Source organism: Dermacentor silvarum, chromosome 4 (assembly GCF_013339745.2).
Source record: "Dermacentor silvarum isolate Dsil-2018 chromosome 4, BIME_Dsil_1.4, whole genome shotgun sequence".
NCBI classification, from domain to species: Eukaryota; Metazoa; Arthropoda; class Arachnida; order Ixodida; family Ixodidae; genus Dermacentor; species Dermacentor silvarum.
Genome location: NC_051157.2, coordinates 222,799,679 through 222,823,362, shown reverse-complemented (window position 1 = coordinate 222,823,362; position 23,684 = coordinate 222,799,679). Strand labels below are relative to the sequence as shown.

The window sequence follows — 23,684 nt, the reverse complement described above, 5'->3', positions numbered from 1 at the left end:
TAACCTTACACTAAAGCCTCAGAAATGTCACTTCGGCTACCAAGAGCTGAAGTTTCTCGGTCATGTCGTCAGCGCGAACGGCGTCCGTCCTGATCCCGACAAAACTGCTGCTGTGGCCGCTTTTCCAACCCCTACCGATAAGAAAAGTGTCCGGCGCTTCCTGGGTCTGTGTGCGTACTATCGGCGCTTTATCAGTAATTTTTCGAGGATTGCTGAACCGCTTACCCGTCTCACAAGAAACGATATGCCGTTCACTTGGAGCGCTCACCAAGAAGCCGCTTTCACCGAGCTCCGACACCGCTTAGCTTCACCGCCCGTTCTTGGACACTTTGACGAACAGGCGGAGACAGAAATTCATACCGACGCCAGTAACATTGGCTTGGGTGCGGTACTCGTACAACGGCAGGAGGGCGTTGAACGAGTTATCGCTTTCGCAAGTCGCACTCTATCGCGCCCGGAGTCCAACTTCACCACTACGGAGAAAGAGTGCCTTGCGGTCATATGGGCTCTTGCAAAGTTTCGGCCTTACCTTTACGGCCGCCCATTCAAGGTCGTGACAGATCACCACTCGTTGTGCTGGCTCGCAAACTTGAGGGATCCTTCTGGACGACTGGCACGGTGGAGCCTACGCCTGCAGGAATACGATGTGACCATCGCATACAAGTCCGGGCGCACGCACGAAGACGCCGACACGTTGTCGCGCGCGCCTGTCGAATCTCCTGATAACGACATTGAGGACGACAGCGCTTTCCTTGAAGCTGTAAGTGTGACAGATTTGTCCCAACTGCAGCGCGTAGATGAGGAATTGCGCCCTATTATCGAACATCTAGAAGGCCGCAACGCCACTCTGCCCCGTCAATTAGCTCGCGGACTGTCGTCCTTTTGTTTACGACAGGGCGTACTGTACAAGAAGAACTCCGATGCCAGCCACAAAACTTACCTTTTGGTCGTGCCAGCAGAGCTTCGTGCCGAAATTCTGTTCGCCTGCCACGATGAACCTCCGTCTGGCCACCTAGGCTACACCAGAACCCTTGCTAGAGTGCGCAAATCGTACTATTGGCCGAAACTCGCCACTTGCGTTAAACGGTATGTCCAAGCCTGTCGTGAGTGCCAGCGCCGGAAGTCGCCAGCTGTGAAGCCTGCGGGATTACTGAAACCCATTGACCCACCTCGAAGAAATAAACACTGATTCTAATAGTAATCTTGTGGCCGGATTCTTCTCCTTGGCTATTATAGTGGCGTTATCCCAACTGATGCAGTGACCGTGATTATCGGCGTGCTCTGCCAGTGCGTTCGACGCTTTCTTGTTGTTGCAGACGTCCCTCCGATGTTCCTTTAATCTTCTGGTGAAGTTGCCAGTTTCGCCGATGTAACTGCAGCTGCAGTCTGCGCATGGTATCTTGTAGACAACACCAGGGTAGCTCTTGCTGTCTAATCGATCTTTCACGTTAACAAGCTGATTTCTCAGTTTGTTGGAGGGCATGTGCGCAACGCGAAGGTCATACCTTGAAAAGATACGGCTTAGAGCTTCGCTGACGCCAGGAACATATGGAACGCCGGCGCGTCTTCGGAACGACTTGCCCTGGGATGGCCTGGGATGGAGGACACGATCTTCATTAGTCTTAATAAATTTCTTTGGGTACCCGTTCGTCATTAATTCGCGATGGATTGTCTGAAGTTCTTTCCTGATTTCGTCGTCACTTGAACAGATGCGTGTTGCCCGCGTCACCAGAGAAGAAACAACGGATTGCTTGTGACAAGCTGGGTGGCACGAATTAAAATTTCGGAGGGACGTCTGCAACAACAAGAAAGCGTCGAACGCACTGGCAGAGCACGCCGATAATCACGGTCACTGCATCAGTTGGGATAACGCCACTATAATAGCCAAGGAGAAGAATCCGGCCACAAGATTACTATTAGAATCAGTGTTTATTCAGACCACGGAGGACACTATCAACAGGACAGATGGCAATCTCCCTGCCAGCTACACCCGCTCATTACGTCACATTTTAGTATAAAAAGCGACTTACGGCTCTTGCCTGCTTAGTGTGAACAAGGAACCCGTACGGGTCCCGAAACGTCTCTGTGTATTACTTTGACTTGGTCAGTGACCGCATCTTCTTCCTCATCATGTTACCTGACCAGACGAACTTTCGTCGAATTCTTGACTACATATCATACAGAAATAACTACGGACAAGACGTCGTAACGAAGATTCGCCAGTTTGTGTCGCTTACGTCGAGAATAGCCGCCTTCAAGTGCCATTTGTCCTTCAACCGGACCTGCAAAATGGAAGGCCTTGTTCCAAAAAGTCTACGCTTGAAGACACCGGTAGCGTCAGCGTGGGGCCACAAGATAATCCGACAAGCCGAGAAGAAATTAGTGTCAGCACGCGCTCAAGAATGCCGACAGAAAATCAAGAAATTGGAAACCGAGACTTTTTTCGCAAGGCGTCAGCTCGAACACGTCATTGCTACGGACTTCCCCGACGTACAGCTTCACGCCAATTTCATGGCGACGCTAAGGGAACGCAATTGCAGGCAGTCGCAAGAAACCAAATTGGACGCACTCAGGCCGCAGCAGCCCGCCCAAACTAAAGCTGCCGTTCTCAACTTGTCCTCGTACAAGCTTACTGCTTCTGAAGCTGCCGTTCTACGCAAGGGATTAAACTTCAATTCTGGTGCCTCACCTAACCCGACGAGAATGGTCTGCGCCGTGGAGCGAGCCGTCGCACAGCTTCCTTCCGAAGTAAGAGACGAAGCTCGTACCCGCGCTATCGGTGTTCTGTCCAAGTGGCGGACACGCGACCCTCAAGCCCGGCCTTCACCGGCTGAGAAAGACGTCGTCAAGGGCCTCCGAAACAACCTCTCCATTGCCATACTTCCTGCGGACAAGGGAAATGCCGTCGTAATACTCAACAGAAGTGAGTACGATCAGAAGATGACGGATTTGCTTTTGGACGGGGATACTTACGTAACCATACAAAAAGATCCCACGGCAAGCCTTCAAACGAAACTGCAGAAGCTACTCTCCAATATTTTTAAGTTCGTGCCGCCGCAGCACAAGCACCTTTACTATCGCCTCCTGTGTACCAATGGGTCTGCACCTGCAATTTACGGCCTGCCCAAAGTACACAAGCCAGGCGTTCCGCTACGGCCCATCGTCGACTTCACAAGGTCGCCACTGCACCGACTTTCGGGTTACCTACACCAAGTGTTGGGCCCACTCGCCGGAAAAACAGCAACGCACATTGCCAATTCGTCAGCTTTCGTGGAAAAAGTGCGCGACATTTCCCTGGATGAAGAAGACGTGATGGTATCCTTCGACGTCAGAGCGCTCTTCACTTCCGTGCCTGTCGACTTGGCCGTAGCGGCGTGCACGAAGGTCCTGCTGGCGGACGAAACGCTCGCAGAGCGCACACCTTTGGAGGTACAGGACGTCTGCGAGCTGCTAGAATTTTGCCTAAGCAACACGTATTTCACCTACCGCAAGCAGTGTTATAAGCAGATCCACGGAACCGCCATGGGGGCCTCCATCTCCGTTACTACGGCCAATTTGGTCATGGAGCTAGTTGAACAGAAGGCCCTTGCCGACTTCGCTCCCGCGCCCAAGATATTCGTCCGCTACGTGGACGACTGCTTCTGCATCCTAAATAAGAATGATGCCCCACGGCTCCTGCGTGTTCTCAACTCGATAGAGGCAGCAATACAGTTTACCGCAGAATACGAGTGCGACAGCAGCCTTCCCTTCCTCGACGTCCAGGTGGGCCGAACCGGAAATAAGCTCTCGTTTGCTGTGCACAGGAAAGCGACGCATACCGGACACTACCTAAATTTTAATTCGTGCCACCCAGCTTGTCACAAGCAATCCGTTGTTTCTTCTCTGGTGACGCGGGCAACACGCATCTGTTCAAGTGACGACGAAATCAGGAAAGAACTTCAGACAATCCATCGCGAATTAATGACGAACGGGTACCCAAAGAAATTTATTAAGACTAATGAAGATCGTGTCCTCCATCCCAGGCCATCCCAGGGCAAGTCGTTCCGAAGACGCGCCGGCGTTCCATATGTTCCTGGCGTCAGCGAAGCTCTAAGCCGTATCTTTTCAAGGTATGACCTTCGCGTTGCGCACATGCCCTCCAACAAACTGAGAAATCAGCTTGTTAACGTGAAAGATCGATTAGACAGCAAGACTACCTGGTGTGTCTACAAGATACCAGCGCAGACGGCAGCTGGTTACATCGGCGAAACTGGCAATACAAGTTAAAGGAACTCGATGGACGTCGCAACAACAAGAAACGTCGAACGCACTGGCAGAGCACGCCGATAATCACTCATATTGATAACCCCTCATAGCCAAGAGAAGAATCCGGGCCACAAGCTACATAGAACCAGTGTTATTAGCCAGAGGCGACAAATCGTACAATGGCAACTCGCCACTGCACCCCTATCACATTTAGTAAAAAGCGCACTTACGTGTTGCCTGCTTAGGTGACAAGGAACCCTAGGTCCGAACCTCGGGTATTACTTTGACTTGTCATGACCCATCTTCTCGACACCTTTTGACCAAGTCGGCATGGATCTCTTGGGCCCGTTTCCTCAGTCATCTTCGGGAAACAAGTTTATAATCATCGCCACAGATTATTTGACGCGCTATGCTGAAGCAAACGCTCTGCCTCGAGGCACTGCTTCCGAGGTTGCGCAATTTTTTGTGAACAACATTGTGCTGCGTCATGGCGCCCCATCGTGCGTCATTACCGACCGAGGAAAGGCATTTACGGCACGGCTCATTGAAGACGTCTTCCTATTAAGTTACACGACGCATCGAAAGACGACTGCCTATCACCCGCAGACAAATGGACTGACCGAAAGGCTCAACAAAACTATGACTGACATGCTCTCTATGTACGTAGACGTTCAGCACAAAACGTGGGATGAAGTACTTCCCTACGTAACGTTTGCGTACAACACCGCGACGCAAGAGACCACCCGCTTCACGCCATTCTACCTTGTTTACGGTCGTGAAGTTCAGACCATGCTTGAAGCAATGCTTCCATGCGACACCTTTGATGGTCTTGACCAAGACGCCGAGCTCTTCGTGCAGCGAGCCGAGGAAGCACGCCAACTGGCTCGCACGAACATCAAGAAACAGCAGTGCATCGACACAGGCCACTACAACCTCCGCCATCGCCAAGTTGAGTACCAACCAGGAGATCGGGTTCTGGTCTGGACTCCTGTCCGCTGCAAAGGCCTATCCGAGAAACTTCTCAGCCGGTACTTCGGACCTTATAAAGTGCTGCGGCGAGTGAGTGACGTCAACTACGAGGTTCTTCCTGACGGCAGCCAACCTACACGACGTCGAAAGACACTACCCGAGATTGTGCACGTTGTGCGGCTGAAACCTTACCGCACTCCATAACCACCATAGTTTGTGGACCATGCCATTCCTTTTGTTTTATTTATTTTTGTCGTGGACAATCATTGCCTCAGTGACATTGCCCTGCGTTTTATGACTGCGCGTCAGCCAGCGTTCGTGTGTGCATGTGTCTTCCACGCGTGTACTTCTACGTTCTTCCTGTAGTGTGTGTGCTTCTTTTAGCATCGAGTCGATGCTCTTCCGAGGAGGGAGAATAATGCCACACCTTGCAACATGTGGGACATAATTAGAAAGCCGAAGACGCGCGCTAATCCACGCGCCATGCGCCGGCACCTGCTTTGACGGGCGCCAGCGAAGAGGCAGACGAAGTTACTCCGATCCACGCGCGGGTGCCTGAGCTTTTGCGTTTGTTCAGCTGGCGGTCAGGGACTCGACGCTCAACGCCTCAACGCTTCAGGTCGTCTGTTCTCCTAGAACGTGACAATATATATATATATATATATATATATATATATATATATATATATTGTAGTGAAGAAGAGGGACGATGCAGTGGGGCATCCTTACCAGCGCTGTCTAGTGGCTCAGTCTCTCCAGCGCCTCGCTCGGACTACGCCGCTCGCGCTCGCGGTTCCCTGCACTGATCGAACCGTCAGCTCTAACGCTTGCGTGCAATAAACGCCTTTACAAGTGGTGGAGGTGCGGGGTAGACCAGAGCGCACGACGGAGGGTGTAGGAGGCGTTTGCTGGGTCGTCGGCTGAGATGCGTCCTCAGACATGGTTGAAGAGAGGGTACGGGATCGAAGCTCCAGGATGCGTTCGAGCGTAGCACTCTCCACCACTTGTGTTTGGTCGTCCTGCTGAATCCCGCAGAATCCCGCGTGCGAGAACGAGCCCAACAGCCAGGAGAGTCCTTCACTAGCTATATCGAAGATATCCTGGACTTGTGTAAGCGCGTGGACGCGACAATGTCAGAATCAGACAGAATCAGAAACGTCATGAAGGGAATCGAGCACGCCGCTTTCAACATGCTGCTCGCCAAGAACACACAATCCGTCACAGAGATTGTTATGTTATGCCAAAGTTACGAGGAGCTACGCAGGCAGCGCTCATTGACTCCTCGGTCTACCTCAAGCGACGAACACATCGCTGGTCTGGCTACCACCTTCGACCAGACCGCACTGCTTGCAGAAATGAAGGCATTCATTTGGGAGGAAGCAGCGCACCAACTCTCCTTGGTAACCTTCGCTCAGCCGCCGCATGTGCCACAGCCCGCTTCGACTATCGTGCATCCACTCCGCCGCGCCATCGAGCAAGAAATCGCCGACGTATTGCCCGACCAACGCCACCATGTTACTGCACCTGTGCCACTGAGCTACACCGAGGTCGTGGCTCCACCCCAACAGTCCCTGGCACCAGCACCGCTCAGCTACGCTGAAGTCGTCGCGAGGCCCCACCCACTCTCTGCACCTGTGCCCCTCACTTATGCCGACGTCGTGGCTAGGCCACCAGTGCAGCCCGCTATACAGTCATATCACCAGCCGCTCCATACAGGGCGTGCTCCGACGTGGGCAGGAGCAGCCACAGCGAACCGGTGGCGTACGTCTGACAACCTGCCTATATGCTTTGCCTGTGGCTATGCCGGTCACGTGGCTCATTTCTGTAATCGTGTGCAGCCGCCCAGCGTCGTATCATCCATGCCAAACCGTTCGCTCCGTCCATCTAACTAACCTTCCGGTGTGTCACCGACATACCGCCCGCCGCCGAACACCTGCCGTTCCCCATCTCGCTATCGCCGATGCGACCTCGTGCCGCCCCTCAGGATGAGGAAAACTAACAGTCGCAGTCCAAGAGGCAAGGGCTGCGGCAACGTCGAAGTGCACAAGTCCTCATTGCAGCCCATCCAATGTGATAGATGTGTTTGTCGACGGTGTCCACGCGTCTGCACTCGTGGACACAGGAGCAGCCGTATGTGTTATGGACGCTACACTTTGCCGCTTACTTCGGAAAGTCACGACGCCCCTGTCCGGACTATCCCTTCGCACTGCCAGTGCACATCACATTCGACCCTTGGCGTCTTGCACTGCTCGTGTAGAAATTCAGGACGTTGTATACGCCATAGAATTCATCATTTCCTCCTGCTCTCACGATGTCATCCTCGGCTGCGATTTTCTCTCGCGCCACAATGCCGTTATCGTTGCGCACGGGCCGAAATAGAACTATCGCCGCTGCTAGATTTGACGCCCACTGACGCTCTGTCGCTTTCCAGGAAACTGATCGTCGAAGCCGACACTCAGGTTGCTCCCAACACCTCAATGATCGTGTCCATGCACTGCAGTGGCCTCTCGAACCCCATTGCATTCTATCACCGTCTGGCCGTTTCCTCGCACGGAAGGGCCTGTTGCTACCGTTTGCGACCGTGGACATCATCAAGGGCACTAGCACAATTTTCGTTTGTAACCCGTGCCCATACTCTGTCATGCTGCTCCGAGGAGAATGTGTTCGTACCGTGGAAGCCATCGACGACGTGCAAGTTATCGACGTGCCCGACTACCCGAATTGCGCCACCTACCGTACGCTCAGTGCTGTTTCTACATCTGACGCATTGCCCAGAGATGTATTTGGTTCTCCCATCACTGGAACCCTTACAGCGGCCCAGCGTTCCCAGCTGCTGTCCCTCTTGGAAGAATTTCGTTCGTCTTTCGACGTGGGGCAAGTTTCCTTGGGTCGGACTTCAACTGTAACGCACCACATAGACACTGGCTCTCACCCACCATTGCGACAACGCCCGTATCGCATTTCTGCCAGCGAACGTCGTGTGATTAACGAGCAAGTCGACAACATGCTCCGGCGCGAAGTAATTCGACCCTCGAAAAATCCATGGGCTTCTCCTGTCGTACTTGTTGCAAAGAAGGACGGCTCCGTAAGGTTTTGCGTCGATTATCGCCGGCTCAACAAGATCACTCGCAAGGACGTCTATCCCCTGCCACGCATAGACAACGCAATTGACTGCCTGCAAGGAGCCGAGTTCTTTTCATCTCTCGATTTGCGCTCCGGGTATTGGCAAGTGCCTATGGAAGAAGTCGATCAACCGAAAACAGCCTTTATCACGCCCGACGGCTTGTACGAGTTTGACGTCATGCCTTTTGGACTGTAATGCGCCCGCGACATTCGAGCACATGATGGGCACAGTTCTGCGAGGCTTAAAGTGGCACACATGTTTGTAATATCTTGACGACACTGTAGTTTTCGCGCCCGACTTCCCCACGCACCTCGAACGCCTCCGGCGTGTTTTGACGTGTTTATCGAACGCCCGCCTACAATTAAACATAAAGAAGTGCCCATTTGCTGCACGGCAACTCACGATACTTGGCTATGTCGTATCCAAGGACGGAATTCTCCCTGACCCCGACAAACTTCGCGCCGTTGCCGAATTCCCCAAGCCAAGGTCCATCAAAGAATTGCGCAGTTTCATCGGTCTACGCTCATACTTCAGACGCTTCATTCGGAATTTCGCCGCCATCATATCACCCCTGACGAAGCTCCTAGGGAGCCACGGGCTCCTCACCTCGTGGTCATCAGAGTGCGACGAGGCGTCCACAAGTCTTCGTCGTTTGCTGACTTCCCCCCCCCCCCCCAATTTTGCGCCACTACGACCCCACGGCCCCTACAGAGGTCCACACAGATGCCAGCGGTGTTGGCCTTGGCGCTGTCCTCGCGCAACGCACGCAACGGTTCCCTGAGTATGTCGTCGCTTATGCCAGCCGAACGCTCACGAAAGCCGAGAACGGTTACACCATGACAGAAAAAGAATGTCTGGCGATCACCTGGGCTCTTACTAAGTTCCGGCAATATTTGTATGGCCGCCCATTTGATGTCATTACGGACCACCACGCACTATCTTGGCTGGCGTCATTGAAAGATCCGTCCGGTCGTCTTGCACGTTGGGCACTTCGCCTGCAAGACTACCACATCCGCGTACTCTACCGCAGCGGACGACAGCACTAGGATGCCGATGCCCTCTCGCGCTCTCCCTTGGCTGACAACAATATATCTCAGTTGCCTGTGTCTTCCATCGACCTTCGCACCATCGCTTCCGAGCAGCGCAAGGACCCCTGGATGGCGTCGCTTATAGGCTGGCTCTCTGATCCATCGACCAGGTCAACGACCCGCGCGTTGCGCCGTCAAGCTCACCATTTCGCCATTCGCGACGACCTGCTTCACCGGTGCAATTACAGCTCCGACGGCCGCCAGTGGTTGTTAGTAGTGCCTCGCAGCCTGCGTTCCGAAATATGCGCAGCTTTCCACGCCGATCCCCAGTGTGCCCACTCTGGCGTTTTCAATACTTACCAGCGCCTTCAACAGCGGTATTACTGGCGGGGCATGTACAGCTACGTTCAAAAGTTCGTAAGCTCTTGTCCCGATTGCCAGTGCCGGAAATCTTCACCCCGCCTCTCTCCAGCTGGGCTGAAACCTTTACCTTGCCCCACCCGGCCCTTTGGGCGCGTCGGTATAGATTTGTACGGGCCCCTTCCAATGACATCGGCTGGAAACCACTTGGCCATTGTGGCGATTGACCACCTTACGCGATACGCTGAAACTGCGGCGCTTCCGGCAACTACAGCGCGCGACGTTGCCTCCTTCCTGCTTCGTCGATTCATCCTACGTCATGGGCCACCCCAGGAGCTGCTCAGTGACCGCGGACGTGTCTTCCTCTCCGAAGTAGTTGAAGCTATTCTCAAAGAGTGCCACGTTGTTCATCGCACAACAGCGGCGTACCATCCTCAAACCAATGAATTGACGGAACGGTCCAACCGTACGCTCGGCGACATGCTCTCAATGTAAGTTTCCTCCGACCATACAAACTGGGACGCCATTCTGCCCTTCGTCACCTACGCGTACAATACCGCTACGCAGAGCACTACTAGATTTTCACCATATTCGCCATATTTCTTATTGTATGGCAGGTACCAATCGCACACCATCGACACAATGCTACCATACCGGCCCGACGCATCTCAATGTGCGCCCATTTCCGATACGGTGAGATATGCCGAAGAGTGCCGCGACCTCACCCGGGCTTTCACCTCTAATGACCAAGAGCGCCAGAAGAACACTCGCGGTGACACTACCTCTGTGCCCGCCTTTCTTCCTGGAGCACTTGTGTGGCTCTTAGTTCCTTCCGCAGCACCTGGTCTGTCTTCCAAGTTAATGCCTAAGTATGAAGGTCCCTACCGCATCGTCGTGCGTGCATCACCCATCAACTATGTGATTGAGCCCGTTCATAGCCTCCTATATCTTTTGCGTTGAAGGCGTTGGCAAGTCAAGTCATAAATAGGAGGCTATGGCCCGTTCAACCATCTTCCGACATGCGCCGTCGCGGACGCGACATTGTCAACGTCGAGCGCCTCAAGCCGTTTTATGATCCCCTAATAGTGACGAACTGTTAGGTCGCCGGACGGCTCCCTTTTTTGTCACCGGGGTAATTGTAGTGATTCAGTGGGGCATTTTTACCAGAGCTGTCTAGTGGGTGAGTCTCTCCAGCGCATCGCTCGGACTACGCCGCTCGCACTCGCGGTTCCCTGAACTGATCGAACGGTCAGTCCTAACGCTTGCGTGTAATCAACGCCTTTACAATATATATATATATATATATATATATATATATATATATATATTGTAATGACGAAGATAGCACAAGCGTCACTGTGGTCGCATGGCTCCAGAAGTGAGGAAGAAAGAGAAGGATCGGTGTCGCTGGTTTTCCTTACGCTGGCGTATGGCTGGAACTGCTCGGGTACTCTTTGCGCTGAACCTAACGTGACTGGGCTTAAATGCCAATAAGCCCCACATAATTTGGTGGAGGTGCTGGGTATCCTAACAACTCGCCCTGGAACTCCGGAGTCACACTCTACCTGCCGCTGCCCTCACGACCATACCAGACGATGCCGGTAAGCGGCCAACTTCGTAGCCAACTGGGCCAGTCACCTGCGGTGCCGTCGTCAACGAGACCCAGCTGTATTCAGCGGCACCGCTGATACTGACGTCGACGACTGGCTTTCGTCGTACGAACGGGTGAGCAACGACAACAAATGGTGCGATTGGACTAAACGCACAGACGTTATTTTTAGAGGCGAAGCTCCTTAGGGTGTGGGTCTGTCCCTCCTCTGTAGTATGTAGTAGTAATAGGTAGCCACGTCTACTTTTATGAAAAAAAGAAATTCCGAAAGTTGAGTCCGTAGCGCGGAATCGAACCAGGGACCCCTCGCTTCCGAACGCGCGGCGCTAACCACTACGCCACGAAGCTTTTCTTTTTCTTTATTGCATTGGTACAACAGTCAACCACGTAGTGACAAATTCATAATTTTAGAACTGTTTCATGTGTAACAAGCCTTCCATACGGGGCACCCAATCGGGTACACACTTTTTCACTTTTTCCATTTCGACAAATGAAATGAGAGACTCGCGAAAGTAGTCTATTGCAGGGCGAGCATCAACGTCTGCATGGCGAACAGCCATGCGTGACGTCCAAATACTATGCAGAGCCATTAACATAGTTATATCATATGGAAAACCATCCTCGTTATCAACCATTAGGTACCTTATTCCCTGTGCATCCAAAGGGAAATCCTTCTTTAAGGTCCTTTGCAGGACATCCCAGAAGAACACGCCATCCCAGCATTCCAGGAACACGTGTTCAATCGTTTCAGGTTTCCGGCACAAGAAACAGTGATCACCCCACGGAACGAAGAATCCCTTATCAGAAAGCCAAGTCTTAACTGGCAAAACGCCTGCATGTAATTTAAAGAAGAAGATTTTCACCCCAGGACGCACAGGCATGCTTTTTACACGTTTCAGCACCTTGCGCCACTTTCCGCCCGAGAAATGAGTCCGGTACAATGGAATTGGGAGAACAATATCACATAAATCATTATACAATTTCTTTCGAGACACTGCGCTTAAATATTCAATCGAGAAACGGGCCTCCAGGAAGCGACACGACTCAACAACCTCTTTAAGGTAACCCTGTAGTCGACCTTCCATTTTACTGGAAGAGATGACAAAGTTGGTCAAAGCACTGACCAGTCGTACTTGGCAAACTGTGCGCAGGAAAGGATCCTGAACATCTCGAAGGTACAAAAAACGATTTACAAGCTGTCTCAGAAATAAATGCGATAAGCTTAAGCCACCATCACGAACACGCCGAAAAAGGTTCGTCCGACTTGTTCGTTCCCATGTCGATCCCCATATAAACACGGCAAAAACTCGATGAAGTCTCTGCACATTCACTCGAGAACAGTAGAGCACTTGTAACACATACCACAATTTACTAATGAAAAACAAATTGCAAACCGTTGCACGTGCAAAGATTGATAAATCTCTGCCCTTCAATTTCGCGGCTTTTTCTCGGATTTCTTCTGTCTGTCTCCTCCAATAGGGATCACTGTCGGTGTAATTTTCTAAGGGTACGCCTAAATACTTCACCGGGGTTGTTACCCACTGCACATTTAGGAAAAACTGTGGCGTGAGATCCCAATCGGCATGCCAAAAACCAATACATTTTCCCCAATTGACTGCACTGCCGCTTACCCGACAAAAACGTTTTACAATGGTAATAACCTCCGCTATACTTTCGAGATTTGAACAAAAAACACCTATATCGTCTGCATAGGCCAGAACGCGTACTTGAGATGCATGTAGCCTGAAGCCACTAATTGTACTGCGGTTTATAATACTTAGGCAAAAGCTTTCAATAAACATGCAAAAAAGGAGAGGGGAAATAGGACAACTTTGGCGAACTGAGCGACGCACTTGGATGAGATTTCCAACTTCTTTGTTAACAATGAGCCTAGTGCTACAACCACTGTACGCCATACGAACAGCTTCAGTTATTACTGTGCCAACATTTGCATGTTCTAAGACAGTTATAAGTGAGTCATGTGGCACGCGGACAAAGGCCTTCTCAAAATAAATCTGGAGCATCGCAACTGCACCCTTCATGACGTCACAACACTCTAATACACACCTCACTTTGTGAATGTTGGTAAAGATGCTTCTGCCCTTTATTCCACATGTTTGATGCGGGCCCACTATTTCTTTTATTACGCTTTGCAACCTTCTAGCCACTATTTTCATAAAAATTTTGTAATCAACATTTGTCAGACTGATAGGACGATAGGCTGATACCTGCCGAAGTTTGATAGAATCGTTCGTTTTCGGAATAAAAATGGTATGGGAAGTGAGAAATGAAGGAGGCAGAGATTTAAACTCAAGGGCCTCATTGAATAAGCTCCCCAATATGGGAGATATTTCTCGCGTGAAGGTCTTATACAAAGCCGCACTGAGCCCGTCAGGGCCAGGGGACTTCCCGGGATTTAGGTCTTCGATTGCTTTCTCTACCTCTCCTACCGATATTAAAAGCTGCAATCTATTGTTTCGTCATCTAATTGTGGAATGAACGCCAAAAATTTACTTTTGAAGTGGTCCATATCTACAGTACCTGAAGAAAACAGAGCACTGTAATACTCGTAAAAGGCTTTCTCAATCTCGTCTTTAGCACTTGTCAAGGCACCATGGTATGTTATTTCTGCAATTATATTACCTTGCGCGTAACTTTTTTCCGTCCCTAGGGCGCGCTTTGTAGGCCTTTCGGCCATTACCGTTTTCTCTGCTCTCGCTCTTATAATTGCACCCCGAAATCTTTCCATGTCTAACAACTCCAATTTTTCTTTCACCGCACGTATATCTCCCTTAAAGGTTCCGCGCGTTAGACACTCTTCTTTGACAAGAGTTTGCAAGTTTGAACTTGACAGTCTCTCGTGAATACGTTCTTCATGTTTAAGTATGCTGCTTCGTTCTACAGCTTTCATTTTAATTTTTTGCTTAAATATTTCCCATTTCGGCTCAGCTTCGGAATTACTGTCACGGTACAGTTCTTGTATACCCTCATGTACTAAAGTTTTGAAAACATCGTCATCAAGTAGTTTATTATTAATTTTCCATGAGTCCCAGTTAAATTTTCCCTTTCTTTCTTTTTTGCTGCAAATGCTAAACATCACGAGGCAATGGTCAGTGAAGGAGAGGGGTGTTACGCAATAATCCTTACACAGAGGCACAATATCCAGCGACACATATGCTCGATCTAAGCGTGCGTGACTAGAACCTTGAAAATGCGTGAATTGGACATTATGCCCACTGGTAATACATTCTCCCACATCTTCCAGAGCGAAATCGTTGATGATATCCATTAACTTTATCGTGCTAGTCTCACGGTGCGGCGTAGTACTCGTTTTCTCTCATGCTGAGCATACACAATTAAAATCGCCGAGAAGGATCAGTATACGATCAGTGTTACAATACTCACTAATGCGGCCGAAATAATCTAGACGCTGTGCAACGTCAGTTGGAGCATACAAACAAAACACGCGCCATTCATTGCCAGCAAAAACAAAGTCACAAACTACAAAGCGGCCCGATGGACAGCTTATAACAGACTGTATAACAATACCTAAGCAACTACGCACCAATAATACACACCCTCCTGACGTCCCCACCGCATGACTGACGCACACACTATAATGCGCCGAGAACGGGCGTAACATGCCGTCGGTCTGGTCCTCGCCTTGAACTTTAGTTTCCTGCACTGCGATTATGTCCAATTCTTGTTCCATCGCCATACGATACAACTGATTTTGCCTTCTTTTAGTCGCTAATCCTCGTACATTAATTGTTCCTACGCGCAGGGACCCATCCAACGACACAATTTTCCTGCCGGACGAGACCGCCGGCAAGACGCCCTCATTTCCCATCTGGACGCTTTGTGCAGTCGCCATAGTGGCGTCTAATACTTAGGGGAAAACTCGGAGCGCCTGCAAGGCGCTCCGAGTTTTCCCCTAAGTATTAAGAGTTCACCTCCTTGCCGCCCCTTGTCAGGGACGACGCGCGCGTCCGAACGGCGCTGCGAGGTTTCTTCTTCACCCCATTCGCTTCCAGCGAAGCTTCGACCTGTCTCAGACGCTGCTCCTGCGACACCGTACTCACGTCGTCATGGCGACGCTTTGCCGGGGTTGTCTCCGCGTACATATCTCCCAGAGCACTTTCGTCGACCGCTGGCTTTATGCTTGCTGCCTGCTGCGTTTGAGAGACGCTGGTCGCGTCCGAGGACTCTCCCTTGGGGCCCTCATCCTGGAACACCGGACCAACGCCAACCGCGTTCGTTGTAGCAGTCTCTTGGTGCTCACCGACGCTGGACACCGTCATGGCCGGCGTCTGCAGCCCCGAGACGCGGACTTCCTTGTCAGCTCCCTGATCGGTTCCGCTCTTGTCGGCTGTCGCAGGTGCCGCAGCTTGCTCTGCCTCTTCCTCGTCCATGACAAGCTCGCTTTGGTCTACAACCGTAGATCTGCCCACGGCTTTGGCGTAGCTGCGACTACATGCCTCCTGTCCATGGCCAAACGCATGACATTCGGCGCACTTCGGTACCCTGCAATCACGCCGTATATGACCCGTGTGCTTGCAATGAAGGCAAAGAGGGGCTCGTCCTGGCGCCACAATGAGCACTGTACCGCTGCCCAGGCGCATCTGGTGCGGTATGTTGTCCAGTGCGATACCCTCTTTCAAAAACAATCGCACAAACTTTGTCAGAGAGTCAGCACATTCGAAGCCCTCCGCTTTCCACCTGTCATTGGTCACTTCCTTCAATTCGCCGTATTCACTGAATGCCCTCTGAATGTTATCGCTCGTGACATCCAAAGCCACCCAATGCAACTTCAGACGCACCTCTTGCCTGTTAGGGTCGATGACGATGCAAAGACGATCCTTGACGACCAACCTTCCTGCGTCATCAAGGACGTTGCTGTAATAGGCGCCTACCAGATGTCCCACGTCTGGCTCGTTAACCTGCGGACGGATGAAGCGAAAAAGAAGCTTATAGAACTTGCCACCGCCTTGGGCAGCGCGTTCGAAACGCGTTGAAGGCGGTGGCAAGTCAAGTTCAAGTCGAGGAGCGTTTATGAATACGGGGGTTATGCTCTCTCATCAGTCATGTGATGGCGTCGGCAAACGCGGTGCACGTTCCGGCATGTGTAAACGGCTGCGTAAGACGCTGTGGCCTCTCCCCCTTACTAGAGAGGACTGCACGTTTCTAACGCGTTTGTGCTAGCGTCCCCTTAAACGGGAGATGATGCAATTATAATGAAGGGCGCTGTTATAAAATAGGAATGACGTCACATATGGCGCGTGTCATTGGTGGAAGTAAATCGTTCGATTTAGTGCGGCGAGACTGGGCGAATTACACGGAAGATTCACGGTTTACCGATGATTGCCTCCGGAGCTTCGCCCACTCATCATCATTCACCCCGTGGATATGCGGTGATTTTTTATCTCGCGGATGTAGCCCACCTCTGGTTCCGCAACCATGAAGCAACTATTGCGACATGGAATGATTTTAAGACTGCATTCGTGGAGGTATTTGGCCGTCCTGCCCTGCGAAAGCTTCGCGCCGAATATCGCCTCTTCGCCAACGAGCGCCACGGCCAAGCGAGACTTTAACTAGTTACATCGAGGACGTCATCGATCTCTGCAACCGCGTAAGCCGAACGATGACTGAGGATGATAAGATTAAACACATTCTCAAGGGCATTGACGACGACGCTTTTCAAATGCTCATCGCCAAGAATCCTATCACCGTTGCAGCCGTAGTCACATACTGTCAAAGCTTCAACAAATTACGCCGGCAACGAGCGCTCGCCCGCAAAACTGTTCCTCACGTGGCCTCCCTTTCCAGTTTGGTGACTGCTCACGGACAGGCTGATGACGGGTCTCTGCTGCCTCAAATCAAAGCCTTCATTAGTGAAGAGGTGGCCCGCCAGCTCTCGCTGCTCGCTCTCACCCAGGACCCTGTCCAACCTTTTTCCTCGGCCGTGCAGTAGGCCATCCGTGAGCAGGTTGCAGAGGCCCTTCCACCAGTCCACCAGCTAGTTCAGATTGCTGCACCGATGACGTACGCTGAAGTCGTGTCGCGTCCTCGACCAACGACACTCCTGTCCCTCAGATGCCCCCTCAGTTCTTCCGGCCGCAAGATCCATGGCGCACGCGGGACAATCGGCCGATATGCTTCTCCTGCGGCATCGCGGGACATGTGCCGCGCTTCTGTCGCCGTCGCCTGCCGCGTCCGTACGTCGTCATTGAGTCACATGTACCTGCAGCCCACCAGAATGCTGATTCGAACCCGTCGCCGAACATCTGAACTGGTCGTCAGAACTTCAGCAGCCGTCGTTTGCCATCACCGCGTCGCCGTTCGATATCCCCGATGCGTCGTCGCCCGCCTTCCAACAAGGGAAACTAAATGTGGCAGCTTCGGAGGCAAGAGCGGCACGCTAGTCGAAATGCCCAAGACCTCCGCTATCACCGCAAAACATTATAGAAATACAGGTTGAAGGAGCCGCTACATTCGCACTCGTCGACACGGGCGCTGCAGTTTCCGTCATACGTGAGACTCTTTACCGTAAAACCAGGAACTTCACCACATCACTTTCTGGCCTTGTACTTCGTACTGCCACCACGGAGCCCATCGAACCTTCAGCTGCATCCACCGCTTCACCGTTGTAGCATGACGATTTATTCGACGACAATGACGTCTCACACAATTGAGGTAGTCCACGAACGCTGATCGCGTGCACAGCGACAAATGCAAAAGCACTTCTTCTTCCTCTTCTTCACTACAATGGCCCCCGGGAGAGAAGACGAGCCATCCTGGCGACTTACGGCGTAGGTAGGATCAGGGGGTCATAGTATGGCTTAAGTCGGCTGACATGAACCGTGTCACGCCCGCGATGTCTAAGGTCGTGTGATGGCGTCACAGGCTCGACAACGTAGTTGACAGAGGAGGTAGGGTCGATGACGCGGTAAGGGTGATCATAGCGTGCAAGAAGTTTGGCTGAAAGGCCAGGGCTGTGAGGTGGGATCCACAACCAAACAAGGGAACCAGGCGGAAAATGTGGTGTATGCACGTTAGTGTCATGCCGCAACTTTTGGCGGCCTTGAGCGGCGGTCGTAAGGGTACGAGCGAGCTGCCTACAGTCGTCTGCTCATTTGGCGGCTTCAGACACTGGCGTACAGTCAGAAGCGTCGGGTCGGTATGGGAGCAGCGTGTCCATTGTACACGAGGGCTCGCGGCCATATAGCAGAAAGAATGGTGAAAAGCCAGTGGTGGCTTGTGTTGCCGTATTATAGGGAAAACAAGGGGAATGCAGGAGATGGCGATTCAAGGCGATGAATAACACGAGAACAAGGTGAGAGCAGGAGCCAACGTTTCGACAAGTGGACTTGTCGAAACGTTGGCTCCTGCTCTCACTTTGTTCTCGTGTTACTCATTGCCGTATTATAGGCATACGTTACGAACGGCAAAACAGTGTCCCAGTTACTATGATCCGAGGCAACGTACGCAGTCAACATGTCACCGAGTGTGCGGTTGAACCTCTCTGTCAAGCCGTTCGTTTGTGAATGGTAGGCGGTAGACTTTCGGTGAACGATGCTGCATGTAGCGAGAACGGCTTGTATTACTTCGGACAGGAACACACGCCCCGGTCGCTGAGCAGTTCGCGTGGTGCTCCGTGTCGAAGAACGAAGTTCCGCAAGATGAAGAAGGCAACTTCGCACGCAGAGGCCGCCTGGAGTACGGCAGTGTCGGCGTAGCGCGTCAAGTGGTCGACACCTACAATTATCCGTCGGTTACCCGAGGAACTGCAGGGAAGTAGCCCGTATAGGTTGTGGGGATGTGGGAGATCCCGCGGTCAGCAGGGCGCCGTCGTTGCTGTGCCTCCGGCTCCGGGCTCATTCGCTAGTGCGAGGAGACCCCTCCGAATACATGTCCCCCGACCCCGCGCTGTTTTCCCGGGCGCCGCGGCCGTGTCCTGGGGCGTCGTGCTACGCGGCCCTCCGATTGGGTCGTGGGGGCGTGACGTAGGGAAGGAGCCCTGACTGGCAGCGTTGTCGCGGCGCGCGGGAGTGGAGCAACGGGAAGGACAAGCGCCGGTCACGAGAGGCAAGCGGCAAGGTACGTGAGCGACCATCTATTTGTGTCCCCAACGCCACGGCCTTGGGACATTCACGTGCTTTGTCCGCTTGCGTGAGTGTGGCTTGCTGAGCGGCTCTGTGTTCCGCCCTTGCGGTAGTCGCAGGCGCTCGGTGCGTCACATTCTGCGTGTCCGAACCGTCGCTGACCAGAGTCGGTGGCGGAAAAGCGCTAGGCAGTGTCTTGCGAACGCATCTCCGCACGCATGTGCGAACCATTGTTCGACGCGGCGCGGAACCTGCCTTCCCCCGCCATCGGGGACCGCGGGTGCTGAGTGTGCTCCGTGCTTTAGAGTGCAATTTTGTATTTACTGGTGAAGTGTTTTTAAGCAATAAATGCGTTAATTGTCCTGGAAGTCTCGCATTCCTGGGAGGGGGGCTTTATACGTACGGCAAGAGCCGGCCAGGCCTCTAAGCTCGGTGCTCGAACCCGCGGTGGGTCTATCGCCGCACGCCGTCGCGCCTCGTCGTGAAGCCCGCTTTTGGGGCAATTTACCGACGCTGCGCGAAGAGACGTAGAGCGAGCCCACAATTTTCCCTCTCCCCTTAAACGTCCCTACCGGCTGAGAAGTAAGCCGGTGGCATGTATTACCAAGGAAAGGTCCCCCGTATTAGCAAGCATGAGACATTGCAAGGACGGCTAACCTTCAGCCTCCGTTCCAGCCCTTAAACACACAAGTCCAAGGAATAAAAGCACTACACACCTGGCAGATACACTGATAGCATATACTAACACCTATAGAAAAAATAAAATAGGAAAAATCGCGTACAACCAAATAACTCACAAAGGATACAAAAAAAACTGTCTCCCAAAAGACCGCGACAATAAAAGGAATGTTTGCTACACGAACACAGACGCACACAGACAAAACCACAAAGAACAAAAGAAAATTCCACCTAGAAAATAAAAGAACGACAAAGAGTCCCGGAGCCTTCCCGCTCAGTCCCGAGCTGTCAGCCCACGACAACCGCGGGCACCTGGCCGGCGGCTACCACGTCCGATTTTGCTTCAGCCTGCGGAATAATCCGTTGCTCCCCGAGGGCTGCGTCGTCATCCTCTGCAGCCCTCTGAAGGACGAGCGCTGCGAAGCCGGGTTCCTCCCGCATCCTCTGCCGGCACAGCTGGACCAGCTCGTCATCTGTCAACGCCGTCGCCGCGCCAGACGGCACCGCGCCATCGCCCGCCGCACTCTTCCTCCTCTCCACCGGGTGCATCCTGCCGGTGTAGTGGCTCTGGTGAATGACCAGAGTCCCGCACTTCCCGCAGGTAGCAGCATCGGCGGGGAGGGGCAGGTGGGCGCCGCCCGCCGCCGCGTCCGTTAGGGTGAGCGTGTGCCCTTTAAAGGGATAGGGCATGGGCTGCCGGCTCCTCTCCACTCTGCGCTGTGTGGACCACGCCTTCGCCGACACATACCATAGGGGTGCCGATACACCTTCCTGACACGTCCAGGTGGCCACACTCCGTGCTTGTTTACTGGTCTCCGTAGGTGTGGCAGGCGGGGCAGTCGTCGGAGCACGGAGTATCCTTGCAGCTAGAGCGCCTGGCCCTGCACCCCAACGTCGACGTCGGTTGCGGCGGTGGCTCGGACGAACGACAGGAGTAGACGGCTTGGCCATGTTGAGTGCAAGTGGGCGGTGACTCAACGTACCGACGAAGGCAACTGTCGCGTGTGGGAACGGCGGCGAGAAGACGCTTCCGAGAGACCGGAAGCAACAGCGCCAGCAAGAGCTGTAAAGACTGTGACTGGAATCGTTTTCGAGAAGGGCCGAGAAGGGGTGGGAGGCTGAGGATGGAGGGTCGCAAGGCTAGTTGGGCTCGGTGTTCCTCCCCTTTTGCACCCGCACACACACTGCACCCGCGGCACATTCGCTTCGGGCTTGCAACGGATCCCGGAGCCGGGAAACCAATGTCTGAGGCCTCCCCCTCGTGTGACGCTCCCGAGGTCGCACGCCCACGCTTTCCCCACACTTACGCGGCGAGTCTCAAAGAAGAGGCTGCAAAAGAATGAGCGCCCCAAGCGTCCCTCTACAGCTACGCACAATGACGATGTGGAGTAAGCAGCGGGGGCACATTGAAAACAACACTATGTCCACGAGGGAGACTAAACCCATTATACAAACAAGAAAACAAAATACAGGCACTGAACAAAAGGCAAAAGGAAAGCACATGCGTATCTTGGCGACTATACAGGGCGGGCTGGAACGCGGGAATTCCCGAAAGAAAAAGGCACTCGCTCGCTAAGGCAAAAAGCCGGAATAAAGCATTTCTTTTACCAGAAAGGTCTGGAAATGCGAGGGCGACTTCACAATGGTGGTCGTCGCCTGAGGGGGTACCGATGAGGCGGCCGAAAGCGGTCGGAAACACCGGGCGTGCTCTGTTTCCCGGACTCGAGATCGCTGGGCTCCGGTGCCGGCTCGTCTGGCCTGCAATGGTAGGCTTTCAAGTCGGCAATGTGAACGCGGCCTCTGGCTCTCCCCGTCTGAGGATCGGTCAGCTGATACACCAGCGGGGAGAGTCGTTTCTCCACTCGGTAAGGCCCCAGCCATTTAGGAGCCAACGCTGCGGAAAACCCTTTGCTGGCGTCACTAAGTGCGTGGTTGCGTTTGAGCACTAAGTCACCATCCTGAAAGCAGACGTCACGGTGGCTTTTGTCATACTGAGCCTTCTGCTGGGCTCGAGCGGCTCCCAAGCTGTCCTTCGCTCTAGAGAAAGCGCGGGCAAGCCGGGCGCGAAGCTGCGCTGCGTACGAGGAAAGGTCCCCTGGCGCATTCTCAACCCCTGCTTGGCGCTGCGTAACAATGGTTAGCGGATTCGCCAGTTCACGGCCATAAGTGAGAAAAGCGGGGGAGAAACCTGTGGAAAGATTTTCTGCCGTCCGAATGGCGAACGCGAGTTCGTTCAGGTGGTCTGCCCAATCCCTCTGGCTCTTGGCAAAGGCCGTGAGCATTGAGTTCACAGTGCGATTAAAATGTTCCGTGAGGTTGGACTGGGGGTGGTAGGGCGACGTGAGGCGATGCTCGATCTGAAGGGATGTGCACGTCTCGCGAAACACCCGGGAAGTGAAGTAAGACGCATTGTCTGTAATCAAACGCTCTGGAAATCCAAAGCGCGTGAAAACTTCCATCAGTTTATCCAACACTGCCCGGGCCGTCACCTTGCGGAGCGGAAAAAGTTCCACCCACTTTGTAAAGTGATCGACCACTACCAAAAGGTGCTGAAAGCCTTGCTTACTCTTTGGAAAAGGTCCCATTAAGTCGCAGGCAGCAAACTGCCAAGGTCTCTGACTGTCAATTGGCTTCATCAGACCCGGCGGACGGCCACCGCGAGATTTCACCGTCTGACAGACGTGGCAAGTCCGGCAATAACGGAAAACGTCCCGTTTCATACCGGGCCAGGTGACAGTGCGGCTGAGTCTTTTAAAGACCTTTGAGCCACACAGGTGTCCAGCCAGCGGTTCATCGTGAGCGTAACGCAAAAGTGCGCGTCTCAGATTTTTCGGTATCACCACCTTAAACGGATCAACAGATTCATCCTCGGTAGCGATGTATCTCAGCACGAGCCCATCGTGGTCCAGCAGGTAGGAATCTTCGGGACTACCAGCAATACAATCTGGCTCGGGCCCTTCTGCGCTCGTTGCAACACCAGCAACGTTACGGCGCTCCGTTTCTTCTACTCTACCAGTAATTTCTCGGCAAAATGAATCCTCCTGCTGAGCCCGTACAAGCTCTTCTCGGCTGAATATAATCGCGGTTCCTCCAGAGGGAGAGCCGGTTTCAGTACTGTCATTGGGAGATACTGCAAAGGATTCGTTCTCCGGTATCGCTGTGCGCGGCTGCCCTTCGCCGGCTAAGCCCTTCTGCACACGCGCGCGGACAACATGCGAGGTGACGACCTGTTCATTAAAGGCACAGGTGGGGATGGCTAAATCAGCACTAGCGCCAGGCAATCCATCCACAACGTTCCCCTTTGACGCGTTTACCACTATTGCCCCCACTGAGGGGGAACACTCGTTACCGCCTGGCTGCACAACGTCGAAACCCTCTTTCACTGCAGTCTCCTGTGTAAAGAGGGGCCCGAAAACGGCCTCCCTTTCTTCTTCGGCCGCCCCACCAGGAGCGTCGGCGGCTTCCGTCTCTCGCCGCTCGCCTCCGGCACTAGCCGGGTGGGGAAGCGGCGCACGCGAAAGCGCGTCTGCGACAACGTTCGTGCTCCCCTTTCGGTACTGCACCGAAAA

At 53.0% G+C, this 23,684-nt stretch overlaps 1 protein-coding gene across 1 annotated transcript; it reads left to right on the top strand.

The window, feature by feature from the left end:
• Positions 1 to 2,511: 2,511 nt before the first annotated feature.
• Positions 2,512 to 15,228, top strand: LOC119449294 (uncharacterized). Its single transcript, XM_049666716.1, has 2 exons — positions 2,512 to 3,788; positions 15,120 to 15,228. The coding sequence occupies exons 1-2, from the start codon at positions 2,512 to 2,514 to the stop codon at positions 15,226 to 15,228; spliced, it is 1,386 nt and encodes a 461-aa protein (XP_049522673.1).
• Positions 15,229 to 23,684: the final 8,456 nt, after the last annotated feature.

Excerpts from the sequence above, each read along its gene's own strand:
- LOC119449294 (XM_049666716.1), top strand. The coding sequence starts at position 2,512 with ATGGCGACGCTAAGGGAACGCAATTGCAGGCAGTCGCAAGAAACCAAA. Across the intron at positions 3,789-15,119 it reads CGAACCGGAAATAAGCTCTC|GGACCCATCCAACGACACAA; the intron begins GTTTGCTGTGCA and ends TCCTACGCGCAG.